Source organism: Glossina fuscipes, unplaced genomic scaffold, assembly GCF_014805625.2.
Source record: "Glossina fuscipes isolate IAEA_lab_2018 unplaced genomic scaffold, Yale_Gfus_2 231, whole genome shotgun sequence".
Taxonomy (NCBI): Eukaryota; Metazoa; Arthropoda; class Insecta; order Diptera; family Glossinidae; genus Glossina; species Glossina fuscipes.
The window spans coordinates 505,633-527,961 of NW_023998574.1; the positions used below are offsets into that span (position 1 = coordinate 505,633).

A 22,329-nucleotide genomic window follows, 5' to 3' on the forward strand; every position below is an offset into this window, starting at 1 on the left:
CATAAATTATGCAGATAATCGCTTTTAAGTAATTTTAATAGTTACTGATATATATCGCATATAAATGCAACGCAATGTAAAGTGCACAACATGGTTGCACATCGTTTATGCACATTAAATAATATAAGCAAATTTCATTTAAATATTACATACGTTCGTTACCATTGATGGTGTATTGAAATTTTGCTTAAATTGAACACTTTATCTTATTTATTGGCCGTGACCAAAGCATGGGGAATATTCATTTTGTGAAAACGTTTGCAACACACAGAAGGAAGCCAAAATACGTTAGAAATTCTGAATTGAGTTAAGCAAGTTCGCCTGTGGCAAAGGTCGAACTTAAATTTTATGTATTGAAAATGAACCAATTCGGCCCAAGGATACGCCCACAGTACGACGTAAATTGAGGGTAGTTCTACTTTCAAAGGAGGAAAAAAATGGATTTTCTGCTCATCACTCATAAATTACACAGGACACAACGACAAACGTTTCTATATTTATTCCATGCACGATCCAATAGTATCCGTAAAAATAAGTTCAAAAATTTGCCGCATGCACCTAATTATACAGTAAAATTCATTGATAAAATTTAGTTTTCTTGTAAAAGCGTTTGCATAAAAGGAAGCTTCGCCGACTAAAATATATATATCCTTGATCAGTATAAAATTCAGGATCCGTTTATGCCGTCTATCAAGTTTCCAGTGACAAACTGATAAGTTCTGTTTTTTGCTTACTACTCATTGGCTGCAACATATGCATAATAAAAATTTCCCATTTTATTTTTCCTTTTTTTTTTTATGATAAAGGTCGCAGATATAAAAGATTCGATTACAACCGAATATAACTTTCCTACTTGTCATTTTTATTATTAGTATCATCGTTTTTCGTTTGTAAATATTACTCGCCATCAACGAATTTGATCATGATATATTATATAAGTCATAAGTTTAGTTAAAGCTGCTAAAGATTTTTATGTTTACCATTAAATATATGAAAAAATTGCAAAAATCAAATGATCCTTTTGAAGATTTGAAAAAATTTTAAAAGAAAATTTTAAAAATTTACAGATTGCACTTCTCCATTAACCGTACCTATAGCCGTTTGGATATGAGCGGCATACATACATATTCTCTCCACTTTTTGTCTCTCTTTAACCCTAGTACCAATCTGTACAGTTAAGAAATGTGAGAAGTTCAAATTCCACCTGAAGTTAAGAAAAGTTGATGGAGATATCTGCCTAATGAAGGCGCAAAGATAGTTTCGTAAATATCCATCGATGAACTTTAAAAACGCAGACAAGCTAAGAACCAACTAACTCAATAGTGCAGATATATGTTTAAACTTCGGCATAGAAAGGAAGGTTAACTTTTTTTCTCCTTTCAGTTAGATTATATGTAGTAATTGAATCTTGCTCTAATAATCCTTGTACTCTTCATAATTCTCTATGTATATGTTTGAAAATATTGTCAAATCGTGTTTCTTTCCAAGATTAAACTACGCTAATTTTTTAAAATTGAAAATGATTTTTTTATAAAAGCCAACTGCCTAAAAATAAATTTTAGTAAAATATTAAAAAGAAAGATAAGTGTGCTGACCATTCGCTTATAAACTTAACTCATTCAAAAATATATACAGATAAATACAGATATATAGGCGTCTTTAGTCCAAGGACCTTTTAGTGCCCGTTTACGTAGCACCTGAACCTATAACTCAATATAGCAAAACCTTTTCAAAACCAAAAGCGAAAGTCTGTCGAGTAATCCTAACCAAGTGCACTATCTGCTTTTTTTAAAACCGTATATAAGACTATTAAAGTAACACAATACGCAAATTCAGCTAAGGGTGCATGCAAATGCATTCATTCGCGTTAGCTTAAATAGTGGACGATGACAGCTGATAATACTGACACAATATGTAATCCATGTATATGCATGATAAGCAACCCTAAAGAGAAGTTATTTAAGGCTTCCGACATATGTATTAGTTTACAATTTCCAATCAAGTACAACAACATCTTACGGTTTGTTTATGTTCGTTTTGTTTTTGAAAACGACTTAATGGGGTTGCAATATAATACTTGGGAGTTTGTTAAATGTCGACACATGTATGCCAACTATAGCTATTAAATTATACAGGTTTCGCGTCAATCGTACGGTATATGCCAACCAATATATAATATAATTGTTAGATAATGGTTAAAATAACGGAGAAAAGAGACTTTTTTTGGCACAACCAGCTAACCAGTTGTTAGATAATTTTATCGAAATTTCACTGACCATATGGACACACATTAAATGTTTTAACCAACACAGAAGCCATGACGTCAAGAAACGGACTAACCCTACTGTCATTTAAATGGATTTTATGTATGGATTTTTTCTTTGTTACAAATTATTCGCAATAAAAGTCAAACTATAGCTTCAAACGTGAACACAACATTCGCTAATTTATACTTTGCTGAATGCGCCTGACTGTCTACCACTTTTACGCCAACGACCGTAATACGGTTCAAAAAATCTCTTCGTTATTTGTACATTAGGATTCTCGGTTCGAAAACTGTTTTGATGTGCAAATTTCATCAAAAGCATTATATGTTTAAATTTATGGCAAGATAGGTATGCTTGCTTTAACTTCAGTTGCCTAAAATTTGCAACCGTAGATCACAGCGATGTCATAAGTAAAAAGAATTTGTGTACGTATCACAACATTTGCAACATTCTGAAAGAAACTTCAGAGACCTGTATGCCTTTGTTCTTGATCGGCATCAAATGCGTAGCCAAGTTAAGCATGTTTATCCATTCTGTAGCACACATATTCCTGACCGAATAAATGGTAATAACGGTTAGAGTTTGAGAATAGATTTCTTTTTCATTACTTATTAACTATTAGTACAACAAACAGGTCTGTATTCTATGGGCGATTTTGCAATATCTGTGCAAAAATAGAAAAAACTTACAACGCTTAACCAATATTATAAAGCATCCAATTTAATTTTGTTCGATTTTTTCTTTGATCGACGGCGAGCCTTACACAAAGTTCATAATTTTCTTACTTGCTGCTGTATTTGTAGATTAATCAATTTTCGAAAATTTTCTGTTTTCCATTTGTATGTCTCTTTCTGCAATTCCATTCCTATTATCTTTCTACTCAAGTTTTCTTGAAGTAAGAAGCAGACATCAAAAAAATAGAAAATTCTATGACGGAACGTTATAAAGATCACGTTAATGATTAGAAAATCTAACGTAGCAAATCACAACAAACCCTCTAACTGATATATGCCAAAAAGCACTAATATTGAATACCTATTACATAAAGTCTGGAGACTATTTCAAGCATATAGCTTTGCCGACAGCCCACTGTTATTTGATTAACAATCAAAATGAATAAAAATTTTATTTAAATTTTCTGTAAGTCAAGCTCTTACTCTTAATCGAATCAAGATCAACTCAGGCTTCATTGAGTTGAAATTGAAAATTTTCCTCTTACTAATGAAAAGAAAATTTCTTTAATCCAGGTAAAGGAGTGGCTTTCAACGTTTAATACACATAAGGGTGTGTAAATAGCTTGTTTTCTTTTTTTTTTGCTTCAAGGATATGAATGTCACTAGCACCTGACTCATTTACGAAAAAAAAACGTTAAAGAAGCTCGAATACATATCAATTTATGCTTACTTCAGGCTCCTAATCTATGTGCACAGGAACCGGACCTATACAAATCAAAATAATAGAGTATGTACATAAACAATACAAATATACATAGACAGTGCCGTATACATATATAACAACAATATTGACAATAACAACCTATCCTCCTAACTGCCTGACCACTCGCCTATGTAAAAATTTTATACACTCTTGGTTACAAAGGCGCATTTATTGACAGCTCTTCTATGAATAAGCTGAAGAGTGAGCAGAAAATTATAGTGGCGTCCTTCTGACGCCGTCTATGTTTGCTAAAGTGGAAACTGCAAAAAAACTAAATGCACGCACACGTTTTTTGCCAACTTTTATGGCTGGAAAGAGAAGACGCCTAGAAAGTCAGAAAATCGTTTTCATTAACGGTATTGCAATGGAAACAGTTATTTTATTTTTATTGTTTCTTTTATTTTTAAACTAAATTTTTTGCGAATGCTTATGAACTCTATTTAATTACCGATGTGTGAAAAAATTTTAACAATAATTTCGTCTTACTTTTCTTTTACATTTCAATGACTCACACAACTATTTTTTCGGCCAAAATATCGCTAATAAGTAGATAGGATAGGATACTTTGCAATGAGTATTAATACTCGTATAGCAATCTTCAAAAAATTAAGTAACATAACACTAAATAAGAAGTGAGTGAAAATAAATTAAAATTTAACTAGCAGAGACACTTACCATTTCTGATAAGAAAACTCTGCTAATGACTTAGCACAGCTTTCTAGTATGGGTGTTATTCCATAGCTATTTTTCGCTAAGGCGTTAAAAATAGCTCCCATAGGCAGATTTTGAATTTGTTTAATTCGTTTCGAAAGTATTTTCATATAGACTCATGAAATGTCCATAGAAACATTTTCCTTTTTTTTAATATAGAAGAAGTAGGCTTTCGAATCCATCTACATCTTAATTGTAATTATTTAATAGAGCTCTGTTAAGTCGTTAACACAGATGGTAGGAGTCCTATCGGAAATGGTAGGTATCTTTGATAGGTAAATTCGACTTTATCTTCACACCCTTCTAAATAAGATCGTAGGATGACATAGTGATGTTGCCACTACTCGACAAATCCATATGACTTTTAAATAGTGCCATACTTCAATCTAAATATGTCAATATGTTATGACAAGTCACAATTTACAATTGTTTTAAGACCTTTACTTTTGTTGTTATCGTACAATGGGAGAAACTAGAAATTTCGTCTACAGCTTCACTAAAACTATTGTAAACTTGTTAACAAGCGACCGGAAAGTCATGAGATGTCGACAACAAACCGAAACCGTAATAATATTTTCACTAAATGTTTCCCATTGCGATGTTCTTGCTTTTAATAACATATCATTCCCCCGGAACTTTAGTAAAACCCGATATCACGATCACGATCAGAATTTTTCTGCCGTGTTATATGAATCCGTCTTATAAGAACCCAATAATAACCAATTAAAAGTTTTATCGGCGGTAAAACATGGAACAAGTACTTAGCGTATGGTCCGTTCGATTACCGATCTGCAAATCTGCAAAAAGGATCTTATGCGTCAAATTGCACTGGCACCAATGTTTGCGATAAAATTTGTGGTACATGTGCAACTATACGATTCGATGTTTTCATCGGTTTTGCATTTATACACAAATGACACCTAAAGTAGTTTAGCGATTGAGTTTAGATGAAAATTGAACGAAACTTCCTTTAAAGAAATTCACAATTCTTTGTAATACAAAGCTTTAAACATTATCACTATCCAATTGCACTGATTTAAAAATGGTATATTTATTAAATACGTGTATGTTTTAACCATAGGTTAAATATATAGGTTAAATATATAATATTTATAGATTTATTTATATTTATTTATTTATATATATATATTTATTTATTTATATATATATATATATATATATATTTAAGCAGCTAAACAACTTGAGCAAGCACTCGTGTTGGTTGAATTTCCATAAATTATTTCAACAAGACATGGAATAAAAAGCAAAAATTCTAAATAGATGGCGGATGTTCTTTAAACAAGTAGGGAAAATATGACGTAAAAGTGCGAAATTAACAAAAATTAAGGAAAACAATTTCATTTTTCTTCTTACACAAATACTTTCGGCACTACCTATGACTCATGTCAAACGAATAAAGACCAAACTGTTTTTTGACAAAAACGAGCAGAATAACTTCTTATTGTCGGCTAAACAAATCACACGTGCTTAGAAAACCAAGTGAGCCTTGGATCGTAAAAAAAAACAGTTTTCTACATTTTCTATAAACAAAAGTATTTAATTAAATGTTTATTGTGATTCAACAGATAATACACAGGAAATGCTACAAAAGGAAAAAAGCACGTCCAACATAATTGCTTTTCGCCTTACTGCACTATTTTACTTTTGTTTTTAATCAAACACATGATAAAACATCCAAGCGTAGGACAAATTTTTTATTTGTTACAACTCCGAATGAAGATACATTTTATGAAAGAAAGTGCTTATGAAGAAATCTTTGGCAAGGACGCAAGAAAAGAATAATCCAGAAGGCGACTAATCACAAAAAAAAAAATGGAGAATCTTAATTCCTTGGTAAAAATTATTCTCTTTTTGAATTTGCTTTTACTTACTTGCTAGATGGTTTGCTGTCATCAACACCTTCAAAGCTCATCATTTTGTTTGTTTTTTCGAATTGTATATAATTTACGTAAATAGCACGCTTCTTTTATTTATTTATTTTTTTTTTTTTCTAAATAAAAAACAAATGGCGTTTGTTTTCTTTTGTTACAAATGCACTTTAATTAATTTTCAGACTTAATAACAAGAACGCCCAACTTTTGTTGTCTTATTATACACTATATTTGTAATGTGTATATTTCGGTTTATAAACTAGACTATATTGCGAAGGAATAAATGAAAAAATCTTTAAGATCGCAAGGAAACGTACAATTTCAATTTTAAATTCAATTTGTAAAATGTATACAAAAATCTGAAGGCGACTAATAAAAAGACACAACTTTTCCCTCCGAATTGCTGTTGGCTTCTGGCTTCTTCCAAACTAATGAACTACAACTAATGTTGGCGGCTAACAAAACACAGAGCTGCCAATAAAATCTTTTTTATTAATTTGTTGAATAGCCGAAGAAGAAGAAGAACAAAACATACCTGCAATAACACAGTTGAAGTACCTGATTCTTAAACATATGTCAAAGCAAATTTCTTTTATTTTTCAATAAGCGTGAAAAGTTGAAATACGAAAAATAAATATAGAAAAATAAATCTTATTATTTATTTCGAGAAAAGAGTGGAAAATAAAAACTTTTCCATTTCAATTTTTGAAAACGAAAAAAAATTGTATTACTTATATCGGAAAAGAGAATAATGAAAATTAAAACATTTTATTGTTATATCTTCAGAATTTTTTATGATTATTTTATATTATAACAATATTATAATACTATTTTTTCTTATTTTTGCAGCATTATTGTTTCATAATGGTGGGTAGACAGATTGCATTGTTTGCAAATACAATAGATGTAAATATGTTGAAAAAAGATATGTGTTTCAAATCTCTTCCGATGAATTGCAAGATGGATTTACATAAAAAGAATAATAAAAGTCGATTTTTTATTTTCATAAAACATCTTAAATCCTTTTTTTGTTTATTCTTTATATCCTTCATTTCAATACAATTCAAATGAAAAGTGCAAGGGATATGCCGATTTTCTCACTTATTGGCCTCAGCACCAAACAATCTGAAAATTTCTTGTGCTTTTTGCAGATATGTGTATGCGGACGGGATTCATATTTAAGTATACATGTATATAAACATGTATAAATTAGTTTGCATGTCAGGGGTACTTTTCATGGTAGAGGATATGCATTTATTGAAAGCAATTCTGTGCTCCCTCTATTCTTAACAAAAGGGAGTTCTTATTAAGAAACGACATAAAGGGAAAAGCCAGATGACGGCTTTTAGCCGTTTTAGCGAAAATTCAACTCAATGCAGTTCAATTAGTTTCAGAAAATTATTTCAGTTAAGGCCTCAATTAGAACATCTCTTTGTGCCTTGATCCAAATTTAAAGCTTATTGCCAAAATGTTCATTAGGTCGCAAACCATATAAGTAAGATTATGTGCATACTTAAAAACAGGTATCTAAGGAGACCACTACATACTCTTTTCGGTTTATGGCACGTTTTTATTTTGTGCGGAAAAGTAAACCTGCTTTTGTGTACATCTATCCATCCAATCACTTCAATAAATATTAGGTCATGATGGTCGGGGAGCTTTTCATGATGGTTGGAAGGAATTTTACCATGGCCGGGGAGAGTTTCATGATGGTTGGGGAGATTTTTATGATGGTCGGGAAGATATTTATAATGGTCGGGGAGATTCTTGTCATGGTTGGGGAGATTTTCATAATGGTCAGAGAGATTTTCATGATGGTTGGAAGGAATTTTATTATTGTTGAGGATGTTTACATTTATTGAAAGCAACTCTGTGCTCTAGCCATTCTCAACAAAAGGGAATTTTTGTTTAATAAACGAGGTAAAGGGAAAAACCAGTAATGCCATTCAGCCGTTTTAGCGAAAATTCAACTCAATGCAATTCAATTAATTTCAACAAAGTCATTTCACAAGTACACAAAGAAGAATAGTCTTATTTACGCTTCAAATAATAAAAAGAAGCCATTATATTACCGATAAGCACTTTTTAGAACAATATAGAAAATATACAGACAGTATCCGCCTGAGTGGCCGAGTAGGCAAGAGTCTCGACTATCAACTCAATGGTCGTCAGATCTCAAGTGCGGTAGAGTTTTTAATAAAGCTGAAAGCCTTAGATGCTAGTGCTTTAAGTCTTTAGTCCTAGAATTTATTCTGTGGCTAAATTTATAGTAATAATAATAATAATAATAACACAGATCATAATACTGTCTTGACTATAAATGAGTATCTTCAGCCTGCAATTTTTTCTTCTTGATGAGATCAAAAATAACAAAAGAACTATCATTATCACCAAATTTTAGTAAATTTTTCTGTTGCACCGTTCTTTGGAGGAATTCTCGTTTAAACGTATAGAATGAGTATTTAGTAAAGCAGGCTATGGTGTTCAGACCTATTATAATAATAGCACCATACTCTATTTCTAAAAAATTTGACTGAACGCAAGGATCTTTCGTAGAGGACACTCTAATTTTATTAACATGATCGCCGAAAACTTTGCATATGGCTTGGGCCTCAATACGATCTCGCGCAGGTGTGGAAGTAGCATATGTCACGTCGTCTTTAGTTATGTGCTCATCTTTTATAAGTGCTCTGATAGGCGTCACCTGATAACACGTAGTCCAAAATTTCTCCTAAAATATTTGCTTTACGTTGTAAAGCACGTTCTAGTTCTTCCAATAGCAATATTGCGTCGCTTTCACCCATAACGTACGCATCGCCATTCTTGTCAAAAGGTCGCGAGGCTTGGCTTAGAATTTCGTTAAAAGCTGTACTTAAGGCTCGTATTCTACAAAATCCAGCAATTGATAGTGGATCAATGCACGATTCTCCGCTTCCAGCCAACATTATATCCACATCACCGTTTCGTATAAAACGCATTGCTTCGCTTATGGCATGCGAGTAAACTTTATCTTCCTCTTTATTTTTGGTATAATGTTTATAGGCTACAACTCACAGATAGTAGCTATTATGTGGGCTTCGCCAAAATATTATTCGGTACTATCAAATTAATACACGTGATAGACGAGATTTAGTGTACCATAACATCGAATGTCAATATTTCCCATCCATCTTTACTGTTCTTCTCCATGGAACCGCGCAAATAAAAATACATGTAGCGTACCTCAAACCGAGAAATAAAAGAACTTTAAACTTTATTGTGTCGACTTTGATATGACCGGGCAATGATTAGCTCGAAAGTTTGGAACAAACAGTGAATATAGTGATTGTGAAGCCAAAAGGAGTACATCGATCATATCTTAACCGACCTGATACCAATATTGAATTTGAAAGAACCTATACGGACACTCTTGACACTAATGGAAAAAATGGACTTACTACTTAAGCTAGCAGCGCCAGAGGAGGTTAAATAGCATATACTATCTTTATTATACCATGATATGGCGCCGCAGAATTGCCTTACGTTGAAAATAAAAAATAAAAATATATAAAATTAAATTTAAATGTTGGACAATTGATGTCTTTCTTGTAATTGTTTACAATTCAATGGGAGGTATAGCGAATTCGATTGAAAAACAGACGATGCTATGAAGAATTCAGTAATACCGCGAATCAAAAAATAGGAGAGAGTAATGAAAAATAGTAGTAAAACTTCCTCCTTTTCTATGTGTACTAAAAAAAAGACCAGCTTCCAAGTTAAGTTCCAAACTCATACGCTTACTTATAGCCGGAAATGAGATGAATTTCAAGTTGAATCGTTTTGTGTCATGGAACAATAATATCAGATTGTCACTGTTCGATGAAGAGCCAAATGACGATTCGGTGCCATTTACTACATCTAACTATTGTTCAATAAACCTTTATATTGGAAATTTTTGATTTCCACTTTCTGGAGGCCTTTCGTGCACATATTTTTCGTATTGGCGGCCAGGACAAAAACCATTATAGAATGTCAACAGTTTGTAAGCATCTGAGAGTAATTAAATGAGCAAGTCACGTGTGATGCGACTTCGATTTTGGTGCCATAAGAGAAGGATAAAATGAGCGAATCTGAATTCGGTGCCATATCTACAGCTGCTCATCTCATATACTTTGCAATGGCGTATTCTGTGAGCAGCCGCAGGTGGCGTTTCTCTAAGTCGTTTAGGTGATTAAAAATGACTGGACTGTGCCTGCGTACTTAATTCTGTTGATGAGGAGACAGCCGTCGTAGGACGTGAAGCCGCGGGACCATTCCGAGGTGATAACGTCCCTCAAATTTTCTAATATCTCTGCAATCTCCACTGATGGCCTGGTTCTTTTCCTCTCTCCGATTCTTAGCTTTCTGCTCATGTAAACGGACATCATTTGTGTAACGTTCAGAATTTAATTTTTTTATTGTGTTAGAGTAATTAAAAATCACTAATCGAAATGAACCGTTGAAGCCTGTTTAATATTTTTGTATCTGCTTCCTTCTTGTTGAAATGCTTCCTTTCGGAAGGATCTAAAAAAAAGAAAAGAAAAAAACTATAAGTAATAAATAATAAATCTCCTTGTATTTACTATATATACTATAAGGATATTTTTCCTCACCTAGACGTCCAGCCTCGGACTGCTGCCGCAGTCACCGAGACGAGCGAAAACACATGGTGTTTTCTTCTCCGTAGCGCGCGGTAAGGACACCCCCTGGTTAAATATGTATGATGAAATATATATGAAGCGAAGATGGTAAGTTATATTTAGTTTAAGGGCACAATCCTATTAGCATTTTATAACATTTATTTAATTTTTCAAGGTCTTTCTAATGACAGTTAAGTTGTATCGAAAAAACATTAAACCGGAATCCATCGGCATTATAACACAGTACATAAAACAAGCTGAACAATTGCGCGACCTTTTTGATTATGCCAATGTAGCAATGCCCAAAATTGGTTCTGCGGAGCAATTCTAAGGACAGGTATAATTTTCATAAAATTTCACTAATGTTCGAATTAATAGTAATGTTGCTTTCGCTTGGTTTTTTTTAGAAACGCGACATCATTTTGATCTCAACAGTGAGATCAAATGAGAACTACATAAAAAACGATTTGCGCCTTGGACAAGGTTTCATCGAACACGAGAAGCAGGTTAACTTAGCAATAACTCGCGCACGGAGCCTTGTTATAATATACGGCAACCCCTTCCTACTCATGTTCGATCCTCATTGGCGCAGGATTATAAAGTACTGCGGCGATAATGATGCCTCCTTCGATGTGAAGGTTTGACCCTTTAATATAAAAACCAAAATTCTTTTTGAAATTATCTAAAATGTTTTTAGGATTTCCCTATTATCCCTCGAACGGTTTTTGAACGGCTTCCTACTCGATGTGGTGAATACCGCATTCAAAAACCAATGTTTCAAGAGAAATTCGTTGCACCAAAAAATTTGACATTTCCTAGAAACTTAAAACAAAAAAGCGAAGAAGCAGCGGGAAAGCTCGCGGTTCTTACTTATTCGATTATATATAGGAATTATAATGAAAAGCAAACCCCTGACTTGATTTTATTTAATTTACATATTAATTTTATTTAACTTTTATTATATAAGGTCTTTAACTTTAAGGTTTCACTCAGTGCAGATTAATTTTAACTGGGCATTTTAAAAATTCAATTCTTAGACACCAAGTTCTAATCTTAGCATTTATTTCATCATGATATAAATAATACCAGTTCGAAGGGCAGCGAGTGTTTGTGCTTCGTTAAATCAAAGCAGTGATTTAATGTAACCTTTGAGAAAAAAGATCAATAGAGTTATATCACAAAATTATGCTGCGATGTTTCTTGGCACTACACGGTTATTGAACTTTTGTCCAAACAAACGAAACTTTGGGTCATTTTCTTAAAATCACACGTAAACATATCAAAAGCGTCTATCTTATGCAGGAGAAAGCCGATAAGTAGGAAGAGAAGAAGGAGGGCTGGAGTGTGAAGATCAATAAGTTATGGTTAACTAAGTCCAAAGCTTTACAAAAATCAGTGTGTCTATAGTTCTCAACGTGATGCCTGTTTCCATATTTGTGAAGCGGAATAAGAAAACTACTCTTGCGACACAGAAAACGTTATGTTTAATACATTATAGAATGATGATGGAAGGGTTTCAATATTCTCAGCAGAAAAATCGACCGTAATGTGTGAAAGATGAGATTCCAGCAGTAAAATATTAGTTTTATTAAAATCATGATGTTTATTTGAGGAAGTTGTATTTGGCACGCGAGAATGGTTCAACGGACCATCATGCCGTACAAGGGGAGATGAATTTATATTTTTGATACATTTATATAAAAAAGATTATATATTATATTTCAAGCAAAGCACTTGTATGAATATATATGGAAAGAGAATATTCTTTTCATTTTTGAAAATAGGGTAAAATCGAATGCCACGCTTATAAAAATTGTATAAAACTATTCAAGAGACGTACAAGGGGAGATGAATTTATATTTTTGATACATTTATATAAAAAAGATTATATATCAAAGTATATATTATATATATTATATATCTAAGGTATAGCGAATAAACCAAATGTTTGTAGAGTAACAAAATTAGATTTTATAAATCGATTACCAATCTTTCAGCTAAAGCTATATTTGCTTCGTTACTTAATGAGTTCAATACTAATTGGTACTGGTGTGGCCATCTATCGCTATAAATATTAATTGGCTGGATGATATATACTAAAGAAGCGAGAAATGATTATTTTATTATATTATTATATAACTTATAAAAATACCTATGTACACATATGCATATGCTTCAAGGCTCTTCAACTCCATGCAAGTTTAAATTAGTTTTGCTATTTTTTCGCATTTTATTTAATTAATGACATTTGGATGTATTTTTCTTTTTGCTATTCAAATACTTTATGGTTATCGCTTTTTTACGGTTTATATATAATGTATATTATTACATTTTTTTTTCAATAAATGCATGAATACATTTTTGTTTACACTTATTTTCCATCATATAATTAAAGCTTTTTTTTAACGGCTTACTACTCATCAGAAAAATCGTCTTTCATTGGGGTGGATTTCAGGCCCGCTCATTTAATACTCTCAGATGACTGTGAATCGAGATAAATGCTTATTTTTTATACATTTATATATACAAGATTATATATTATATTTCAAGCACTTGTACAAATGTAAGTGGTAAGAATTAACAGAAAATTTTTCAAAATAGGGCAAAATCGAATGCCACGCTTATAAAAATTGTATAAAACTATTCAGGAGACGTACAGGATGTGGTATAGCACGCTACATTCGTGAGCAGCTGCAATGCGAGGAATGTTTACAAGAATTCACGCTCAACCAAGACGCCTTCTGCTATTTGAAACAAGGTCGCAAGGTTGCCAGAAAGAAGCTGAATAGCTTAACATGGACCTCAAAATATCTAAAACCAGCCTTTCCAACAGAAGATGCCCATGAAGCTTTTCGAAGAGGGTACGAAATCTTCTATGCGTCTACAAGCAACAATAGTGAGACAAATTCCCTTTTTCCGAAGACCAGGGTTATGCAGCAGAAGTGAGGTACACCGGAGAAATTTGCTCGGGTTCGTGCTGATAATATTACTGAACGGAACAAATTTCAGGGAGAAAATGGACACCAACCTCACGTGGTCGTAAGTTCCTCCGCGCGCCATCGCCACCCTCCTGTGTGCAAAATGTTTGAACAACAATATTCGCAATATTCGTTGCATTCCAATGGTAAGTTTGCATTTCTCTTTACTGATTGTCATTTATAACTTTATTATTTATTTCAATTTAATTTCAGATTAATAGTATATAATTAACATATTAATGCAGACATGCCTATCGCGTGGCTATGTTAAATCGTTTGCTCTAGTCTCTGACATGTCGTACATAGTGTAAAATATAACACGCATTGCGGGCGATTGTCTTGCGTAATAATGATTCGATACTTGCAGGGCATATATTGCAAGTGTGCAAAATGTTTGAACGACAACAGTGGGATTTCAAGAGTTAGTTCTATAGCTGTAAGTGCTCTGAAAAATCTATGAATCTTTATATAATTTTACGCATTTCAATCCTATACAAATTCAAGTCTTTCATTGTCCTTATCATACTGATAATAACGTTTTGCTGGGGTCACCCACAAGTTCAGGTAAAACTATAATGGCAGAAATCGCCAGACAATAATAACGAAAGAGCTAAGGTTGTTTACATTGCGCCTTTGAAAGCTTTGGTTAAGGAAAGAATTAGCGATTGGATTCTCAACTGATAGTTACCACACCAAAAAAATGTATCAGCCGGTCTTGCCAGACAAGAGAATATTTACAGGACGTTGTACTAATTGTTTATTTATTTATTTATTTATTTTATTTATTCCACTTATACTAGAAACTCAATTAAACAAATAACAGGCGAGTTCAATTGGCTCTTAATGCAAAACTTATATTAATTAACAATAAAATTGAGTATAAGCATAATAAAACAAATAAGAAGAAAAAAAAAAAGAAAAAAAAGCATGTACACTATCAGCATAGGAGCACACTTACAACCGGCGCAGGACCAAATTGCAAATGAACCCCTAAGCCATCGCAAACATGCATAAGCCGGGCAACCGATAATAAATTGACAATAATTCACTTTCGAAACGTAACGACTTTTTAATACGACATAGGTAAATCGCGCGTATTAAGCAATGTTGCTTTAATGGACTTTAAAGAGTCCGATAACGAGAATAAGTGGTAGACGTCATTTAGGTTCTTTCAAACGACTCTGAGCGGATTAAACAGCTCATAATTAAATTTACACTGATTAAGCTTAACCAAGATAAAGTGCCTAGAGAAGCGGTTAGGGACATTAAAGCTTATTTCACCAAGTAATGAAGGCGAGTCAATGGCACCATTTATTACTTTAATTAGAAAGGAAACGCCAAGAACAAATCTACGTTTCTCAAGAGACGGTAGGGACAGCAAAGAATTAGCGATTGTTATAGAGGAAATAAATTTACTGGGAGAAGACAGACACATTGAAGTAACTGTGTCACGTACGAATTTCGTTATGTCCACACAGGATGCAATATACGTATCGTTGGTTTATCTACTGCTTTTGCCAACGCTCAAGATCTCGCCAATTGGCCGTATATTAAGGAAGCGAGGTTATATAATTTTAAACCTTTCGTAAGACCGGTTGAATTGCAAGTGCATATAAATGGGTTTTCCGGTAATTAAACCGAATTAAATAACTTTTTTCTGACTTTTCTTTAATCATTTATTTGCAGTCAAACATTATAGTTTTTGTTTCATCCCGCCGTCAAACTCGATTAACCGCTTCCGATCTGATTACTTAAAGTCAAGTGAAATAACGATAGAAAAAGTGTGTTGCTCTAATGTATTTCTTCTTTACTTCTTTGCCACACACGTCTGTGCTCCCGGTAATGTAAAATATCTTAACAAGCTCAAACGCTGCATTATCAGTAACTACGAAGAATCATATAATAATGAATTATATCAATACGTACAATTTGTTAAACGCAGTGTGAAAGCCAAAAGATGTGCTATCTCCCTTTTGTTTTTATTTTACTCATAGAGTTTAGTTGGAAATCCTTTTGCAGGCGAATCAAATCTTTTGCGCTTACATGATTTACTAAACGCTGCTCCTGAATTGTTGGCTGTTTCGTTGTTTTATTTTATAGAACCTTTCAATAATTCCTTGAAAGATGTCGCGGATATAATAAGCATGGTTGGCTGGTAGTTGTTGGCCATGCCTTGAGTAAAAAAATAGGATATCTCATCATACAATATCAAACAAAGAATTTCGCTGAATGGCAAAATTTTGTAGGCGCTGTGAAAGTTATGGGTAAAGTTCTGAATACAGTAATTTTTGGTGAAACTCATTATTAGGAAGTATTGTTTCCATTAAACTCAGCTTAAATATTATACGAGAATCAGTGGCTTTTAGTCTGACACGAGACTAGCAATCAAAAAGTGGAGCTATTTGGAATTTTCCGGTGAATTAAAAAGTTGAAGTTATGCGATATGATTTTTCAAGGAAAGTTTTTTTTTAATAACTTCAGCCATGCATGACTGTGAATTGGGAAATTCATGTGACTTTTAAAGTTCAAGGCGAAGGTACAGAATTAATTATTTGGTGACGATTTTGCCACATGGTACGCCAAAGAACGTATGCAACTAGGGCCAGTTTTCGGTAGTGACAATAACCCAGCTGTATTTGTGCTTTCGGATTTGACCCGAATTCAGTAATTGGTATGTAAACTTTGATTTAATTGCAAAGTATTCTCATAGTTAGTTTTACAACAATTTTTAGCAATATGTGCCGACGGTCATTATTACAAATTCCTTTTTAATAGTAAAGGTGAATGCAGCCGCGACGTGTGTACCCAATTTCTTTTGAACTTTTAGAAGTTGCGTATGTATGGAAACATGACGGTGGGATTTTGCAAAACAACCAGGACGGTTTGGAGAAAATTGTAGGTGAGCACTCATTCCCATAGATATACGTTCCACACAATCACTAATCGCGTTTTATATTTAAGATCATCGATTATAATCGTTTAACTGTACACAATGTAACGATGCTAGATGGCGGGGATTACGAGTGTGTGGTCAAATTTTCCGTTAACGAAATCTCAGCTAAAACAAATGTTGTAGTAGAAGGTGCTACTGGGGCCCCAGGTGGTGTCCAAGTAGTATATATTGGAAAAAGGAAAGCCCTTATAGAATGGAATGGATGGTGCAAATAACGGACGGTCTATACGTTATTATAATATTAGTTTGGGGAAAAAGAAATCCATTATTTTTATATGAACTTCAGCACTTTATTTAACATGCTTCGGATTGTCCGATTTAGGTCAAATATGCACCGTTTTGTTGTATGATTTGTTGCCATTTTAAAGGTAACTTCAAAATGCCTCTCTCATAGAAGTCCTGGTCTCTATTTGCAAAAAACTCTAGTAGTCGATTTTCACAATCCTCCCTAGATTCCAATTTTATATCATTAAAGAAATTTTGCAATGCAAGAAAAAGATGATAATCGCTTGGTGCCAAGTCCGGACTGTATGGCGGATGCATTAAAACATCCCAACCAAACTCCCGAAGTTTCTGGCGAGTCACTGTAGATGTGTGTGGCCTAGCGTTGTCCTGGTGGAACACGACACCTCTCCTGTTGGCCAATTCTGGCCGGTTCTGGTCAATCGCTATCTTCAAACGGTCCAGTTGTTGACAGTGGAGATCAGAATTTAGCGTTTGGCCATATGGAAGCAACTCATAATAAATAATTCCCTTCCAGTCCCACCAAATGCATAGCAAAACCTTCCTGGCCGTTAGTCCTGGTTTGACAACTGTTTGAGGTGCTTCATCGCTCTTCGATCACGATCGTTTTCGCACAGGGTTATCGTATGTGATCCATTTCTCATCTCCAGTCACCATCCGTTTAAGAAATGAGTCTATCTCGTTCCGTTTGGCCAAGGCTTCGCAGATGGAAATTCGATCCATCATGTTTTTTTCTGTTAATTGGTGTTGCACTTAAACATCGAGCTTCTTTTTGAATCCAGATTTGTGTAAATGGTTTAAAACTGTTTTATGGTCGATTTTTAGCTCCTGGGCGATGTTACGACTGCTAACATGCCGGTCAACTTCGATCATTTCTCCGATTTTATCGACATTTTCGATGACCGGCCTACCTGCGAGGTGCATCTTTAACATCAAAAATTCCTGAACGGAATCTACGAAACCAAAATTGCACATAATTGGCTGTTACAGTAACGGAACCAAAAACAGTATTCACAATTTTAGCCGCCTGGCTTGCATTTTCGCCTTTGTCAAAGAAAATCTGTAAAATGTACCGAATTTTCTCTTGTTCACTTCCATTTTTAACACGCTGTAACTCACAACTGAATGCACCAAACAAAAAACAGCAAAAGAATTTTTTTTACTGCGAAACGTCACCTTTCCAATGAGCATAAATCTCAAGTTGTTTGATCGATACTTTACGAGAAATCTATCAGTGCAGCCGTCTACCGAAAAAATAATGGGTTTCTTTTTCCCCAAACTTAGGCCGCACTAATTGGAATCGTACATGGGTAAATGTATCAACACATGTGTAAACACATGAAATTGACCGTTACACAAGTAGACAGCAAGCCGAAATTTCAAATTTAACTCCGTGGTCATTCTATGAATTTAGTGTTGCCGCAGTTAAGGAATTGGGTATAGGCACGCCTTCTACCCCAGCTCCTATTTATAGCACACACGAAGACAGGTGGGATTTATTATCAAGAGTAAACCATTGCGTTACCAATTTCTTAATGGCAGGCCCTACATTGCTCCTAAAAATGTATGTGGAGGGGGCGGTAAGATTGACGATCTGACCATTACCTGGGATCCTTTACTACCTCAAGAACAGCACAGTCATGGAATATACTACAAAGTGTTTTGGTGTCTGAAAGGCAAATTGGAATGGGCTTCAGAAATTATTAAGCGTCAAGACAATATAGGAATGGCTGTGGCAAACATACCGCTTAATAATTACTGAACTGAATACGAGGTTAAAGTTCAAACTTTAAACAACGTGGGCAAAGGACCAGAAAGTGAAGTAGTACTTATATACTCAGCCGAAAACATGCCTCTAGTAGTTCCTCAAGAACCGAAAACTCACGCTTTCAACTCGAACGCTTTCAATGTTACTTGGGAGTCGATCGAGTTAACACGCGAAAATATAAGAGGAAGACTTATAGGTCATCGCGTAAGTAATATTTATACCCAGAATTATAAATTGAACTAACGATACGGATATCATCTAGATAAAATATTGGAACACTACGCAGGAAGAAGAAGATGCGGTGTATTACTTATCACGGACTACACGTAATTGGGATTTAATTGTAGGTTTACAACCTGATACCTATTATTTTGTCAAAGTGATGGCATATAACGCGGCTGGAGAGGGATCAGAAAGCGAACGAGCCGAAGGTAACGGTAATTATAAAGCTAATTAATAGACATCTGTCTGCAATGTAAAAGATATCTTTAACTATAGAGCGCGTAAAGATTACGAGCTTCAATGATCGATTTAATCAACGAAAGAATAGTACACAAAATTTCACACAAGAAGAAAAGCGGGCCCACCATAATGCATTGGAACGCAAAAGACGTGAGCACATCAAAGAAAGCTTCACTAATTTGCGAAAAGCAGTGCCATCATTAAAAGGAGAAAAGGCGAGTCGAGCTGAGATTTTAAAGAAAACTACCGATTGCATACAAAATATGAGACGAAAAATTCAGGCTAATCAAAAAGACGGGAATGATCTTAAACATCAAATTGCTATTTTGGAAGAGGAGGTACGCCTTTTGGAATCTGCTAAAAATGGAAGCGACTTTAGTCGTCGCAGCAAAAAGATGAAAATTCCTACCAGACATAGTCAATGAGTCAGCACAATTGTATTGTGTAATTCTAGCGAATAGTAATTATGACGGATAACTAAAAAAGCGCGGACACAAAATAATGAATAAGCAACAATTACTTAGAGAAGATTGAGGTACCGATAGCTGGAAAATGATTTTAAAAAACGTAGAAAAAATTTATGATAAAATGGATTTTTTTCTAAATGAAAAAGCTAACCAATGGTGGTCAGTGTTTGTGTTCTTAAACATCCTTCAATCAATTCTATGTCGCCCACATACTCGCCAGGACCGATTAGGGTTGGCTTTCCTGAAGGTATGGAATATCCAAAATGCAAATGCAAACTTGATGAACATAATCACACGCGCATGCCGGTAATTCTAAGGCTTAGTAAGAACAATAGAATTCACGAGGGTCAGGTTGCCCACTCACAAAGTCACGATTACTCTGCTTAGACAATTAGAGGTGATGTCATTGGTTGAACTGCAGACTGGTGCTTGCCCAGGTCCTTCGAGGGGACACTTGCACATTGACATACCATTTCGAAACTTCGGTGAGAGCTGATACGTCCAATCACATTTTGAACACAGCAGGTTAGACAATGTGTGAAGCCTGACCGTTGGGTGCGGCCCATCGAGGGGTTATCCATAAAATGCATTAAATAGTTAGAGGTATTTGATATGTCTCGCCTTGCCCAGAGGGGAACATTCGCACCTTATCTAAACTTTCATTCTGGTGCCCAGTACTTGGAATAGGCCGTCTCTCCTACAGCCTCGCAACGCTGAGCGGTGCCAATTCAACTATATTAACTGCCCAAGCTTCTAAGGAACTCGTTTGATTAAGGCTGCAGATCTAGCCACAGTAACTAAGTAGGCAGATAAAGGGATACGCGAAGGAATAGATACAAAGACCTATATGGTTAAATCGAAAAAAATCATCGTAATGGCCGTCACAAACGAATGTTTAAATTTAGATCGCAATAATCGCTATAGAGCGAATACATTTATCGAAAATTAAAAAAACTTTTCATTATTTGACTATAGTCAGACATGAGAATGAGCAACTAATTACACCCTACTTTAGGTAGTAATTGGCCTTCTTTTCGCGTAGTTTCAAGCCTAAACTTCTCTCCGCTAAGAGATTACCCTTAAAAACCGTATGATTTAATTTATCGTAATCCATGACAATCCGTATCTCAATTATCGTTGTGGGGTATTGACGGACGTAGGGGGTGTAAAATACTGTATCAGGAGTTATCTGAACAACTGACGAAGGAAATTCACCACTTGATAACCGCTGAGAAGGTTGTAGAGAAATTAAACGGGATTAGGATTGACTTGAGACGATTACACAGTAGGAAGAGCAGCGGTCGAACGTCACTGGTGTGAACGACGAAGATAATGACGGACCAATTACTAGGAGACGAAAAAACTCGGATTGTGGCCACCTGTGGCGAAGATTTATTAGGATTTGACGAGACGGACGTAATAAATAGAAATTTATTGCCAGGTATTATTGAATTTTCACGTATTTATTATTTATGTATTTTCAGGTAGACCAGGCAGACGCTATTACGACTAGTATGCCGTCTGAAAGCCCCATTAGAAATATATTTCATTATTTAAACGTCTACGATGGACCATCAACGTCAGCGCAGGCAGGACTGGCGGAGGAGGTTCGGCGCCTTAAGGCAGAAATGGAAGCCCTGAGGCAACAACTCGCTACAAACCAAAGCCAACAAGTAGTAACAGTAACAGTAGCTGACAGTCGAGCGCCAACGCAGCAGAGTAATGGTGAAGGTAATTATTATTATTATTATTATTATAATTTTAGACAAATGAAATAAATTCTTGGACTAAAATAAAAGACATTGAGCATTAGTAGCACAGATCTAATTTATAAAAGTACATTAGGTATTGAGCCAAGTATTTGAGACAAAGTAATATATTGTATCGATTTTCTGTTCTGTAGCCGATTGTAGAATGTCCCTAGGGTTAATCGTTCCAAATGCAATACTTTTAGCCAAGGTGAAGTTAAGCCAGTCACAGAGTATGTGTTTTATAGTAAGAATTTGTCTACAATTGCAGATTGGGGAGGAAGACTTCTTCAAGATTCATTGGTGAGTTGCAATTGTATGACCAAGGCGAATTCTCGAAAGTGTTTGGATTTTGATTTTTCCAACATTTGGTAACGCATAGTGACGAAAAACCATATACTTGTTCCGAATGTGGTAAATCATTTAATCGTAAAGATAAATTGCGCAGGCACATGCGAGTTCATTCTGATTTACGACTTTATAAATGCAGTGAATATTCCTGCGTGCTCAAAACTCATATGCAAATACATTTAGGACGGGTAAATTTGGCGATGACAAGCTTTCATTATCAACATCTCTAAGCTTTTTTCTTTTTTTTAGGTATGTTGAACAGGGATGGACTAAGCCAATAGATTTGTGGCTTATATGTCCAGATAATAAACTGTTGTAATTTTTAGTCACGATTATGTATAAAACGTAAAAAAAAGAGCGGCCGTAATAACTGGAGTGGGCATTTTTTTTTTTT

General features: G+C 34.5%; 2 protein-coding genes and 1 pseudogene across 2 annotated transcripts in view; 1 reads left to right on the forward strand and 2 right to left on the reverse strand.

Moving 5' to 3' along the window:
• LOC119642585 (microtubule-associated protein Jupiter-like) overlaps positions 1-6,720 on the reverse strand; it is a 153,817-nt gene extending 147,097 nt beyond the window's left edge. The window contains exon 1 of the mRNA XM_038041774.1: positions 6,308-6,720. Coding sequence (XP_037897702.1) covers positions 6,308-6,351 — 44 coding nt within the window. The 5' untranslated portion in view covers positions 6,352-6,720. The remainder of the gene's footprint in view (positions 1-6,307) is intronic.
• A 1,901-nt stretch (positions 6,721-8,621) lies between these two features.
• LOC119642597 lies at positions 8,622-10,309 on the reverse strand (annotated as a pseudogene).
• Positions 10,310-18,988: 8,679 nt separating this feature from the next.
• Positions 18,989-22,329, forward strand: part of LOC119642598 (max-binding protein MNT-like) — an 11,063-nt gene continuing 7,722 nt past the window's right edge. Inside the window, exons 1-4 of the mRNA XM_038041789.1 lie at positions 18,989-19,111; positions 19,170-19,338; positions 19,406-19,707; positions 21,321-21,567. Of these exons, the coding sequence (XP_037897717.1) occupies positions 18,989-19,111; positions 19,170-19,338; positions 19,406-19,707; positions 21,321-21,567 (841 nt within the window). The remainder of the gene's footprint in view (positions 19,112-19,169; positions 19,339-19,405; positions 19,708-21,320; positions 21,568-22,329) is intronic.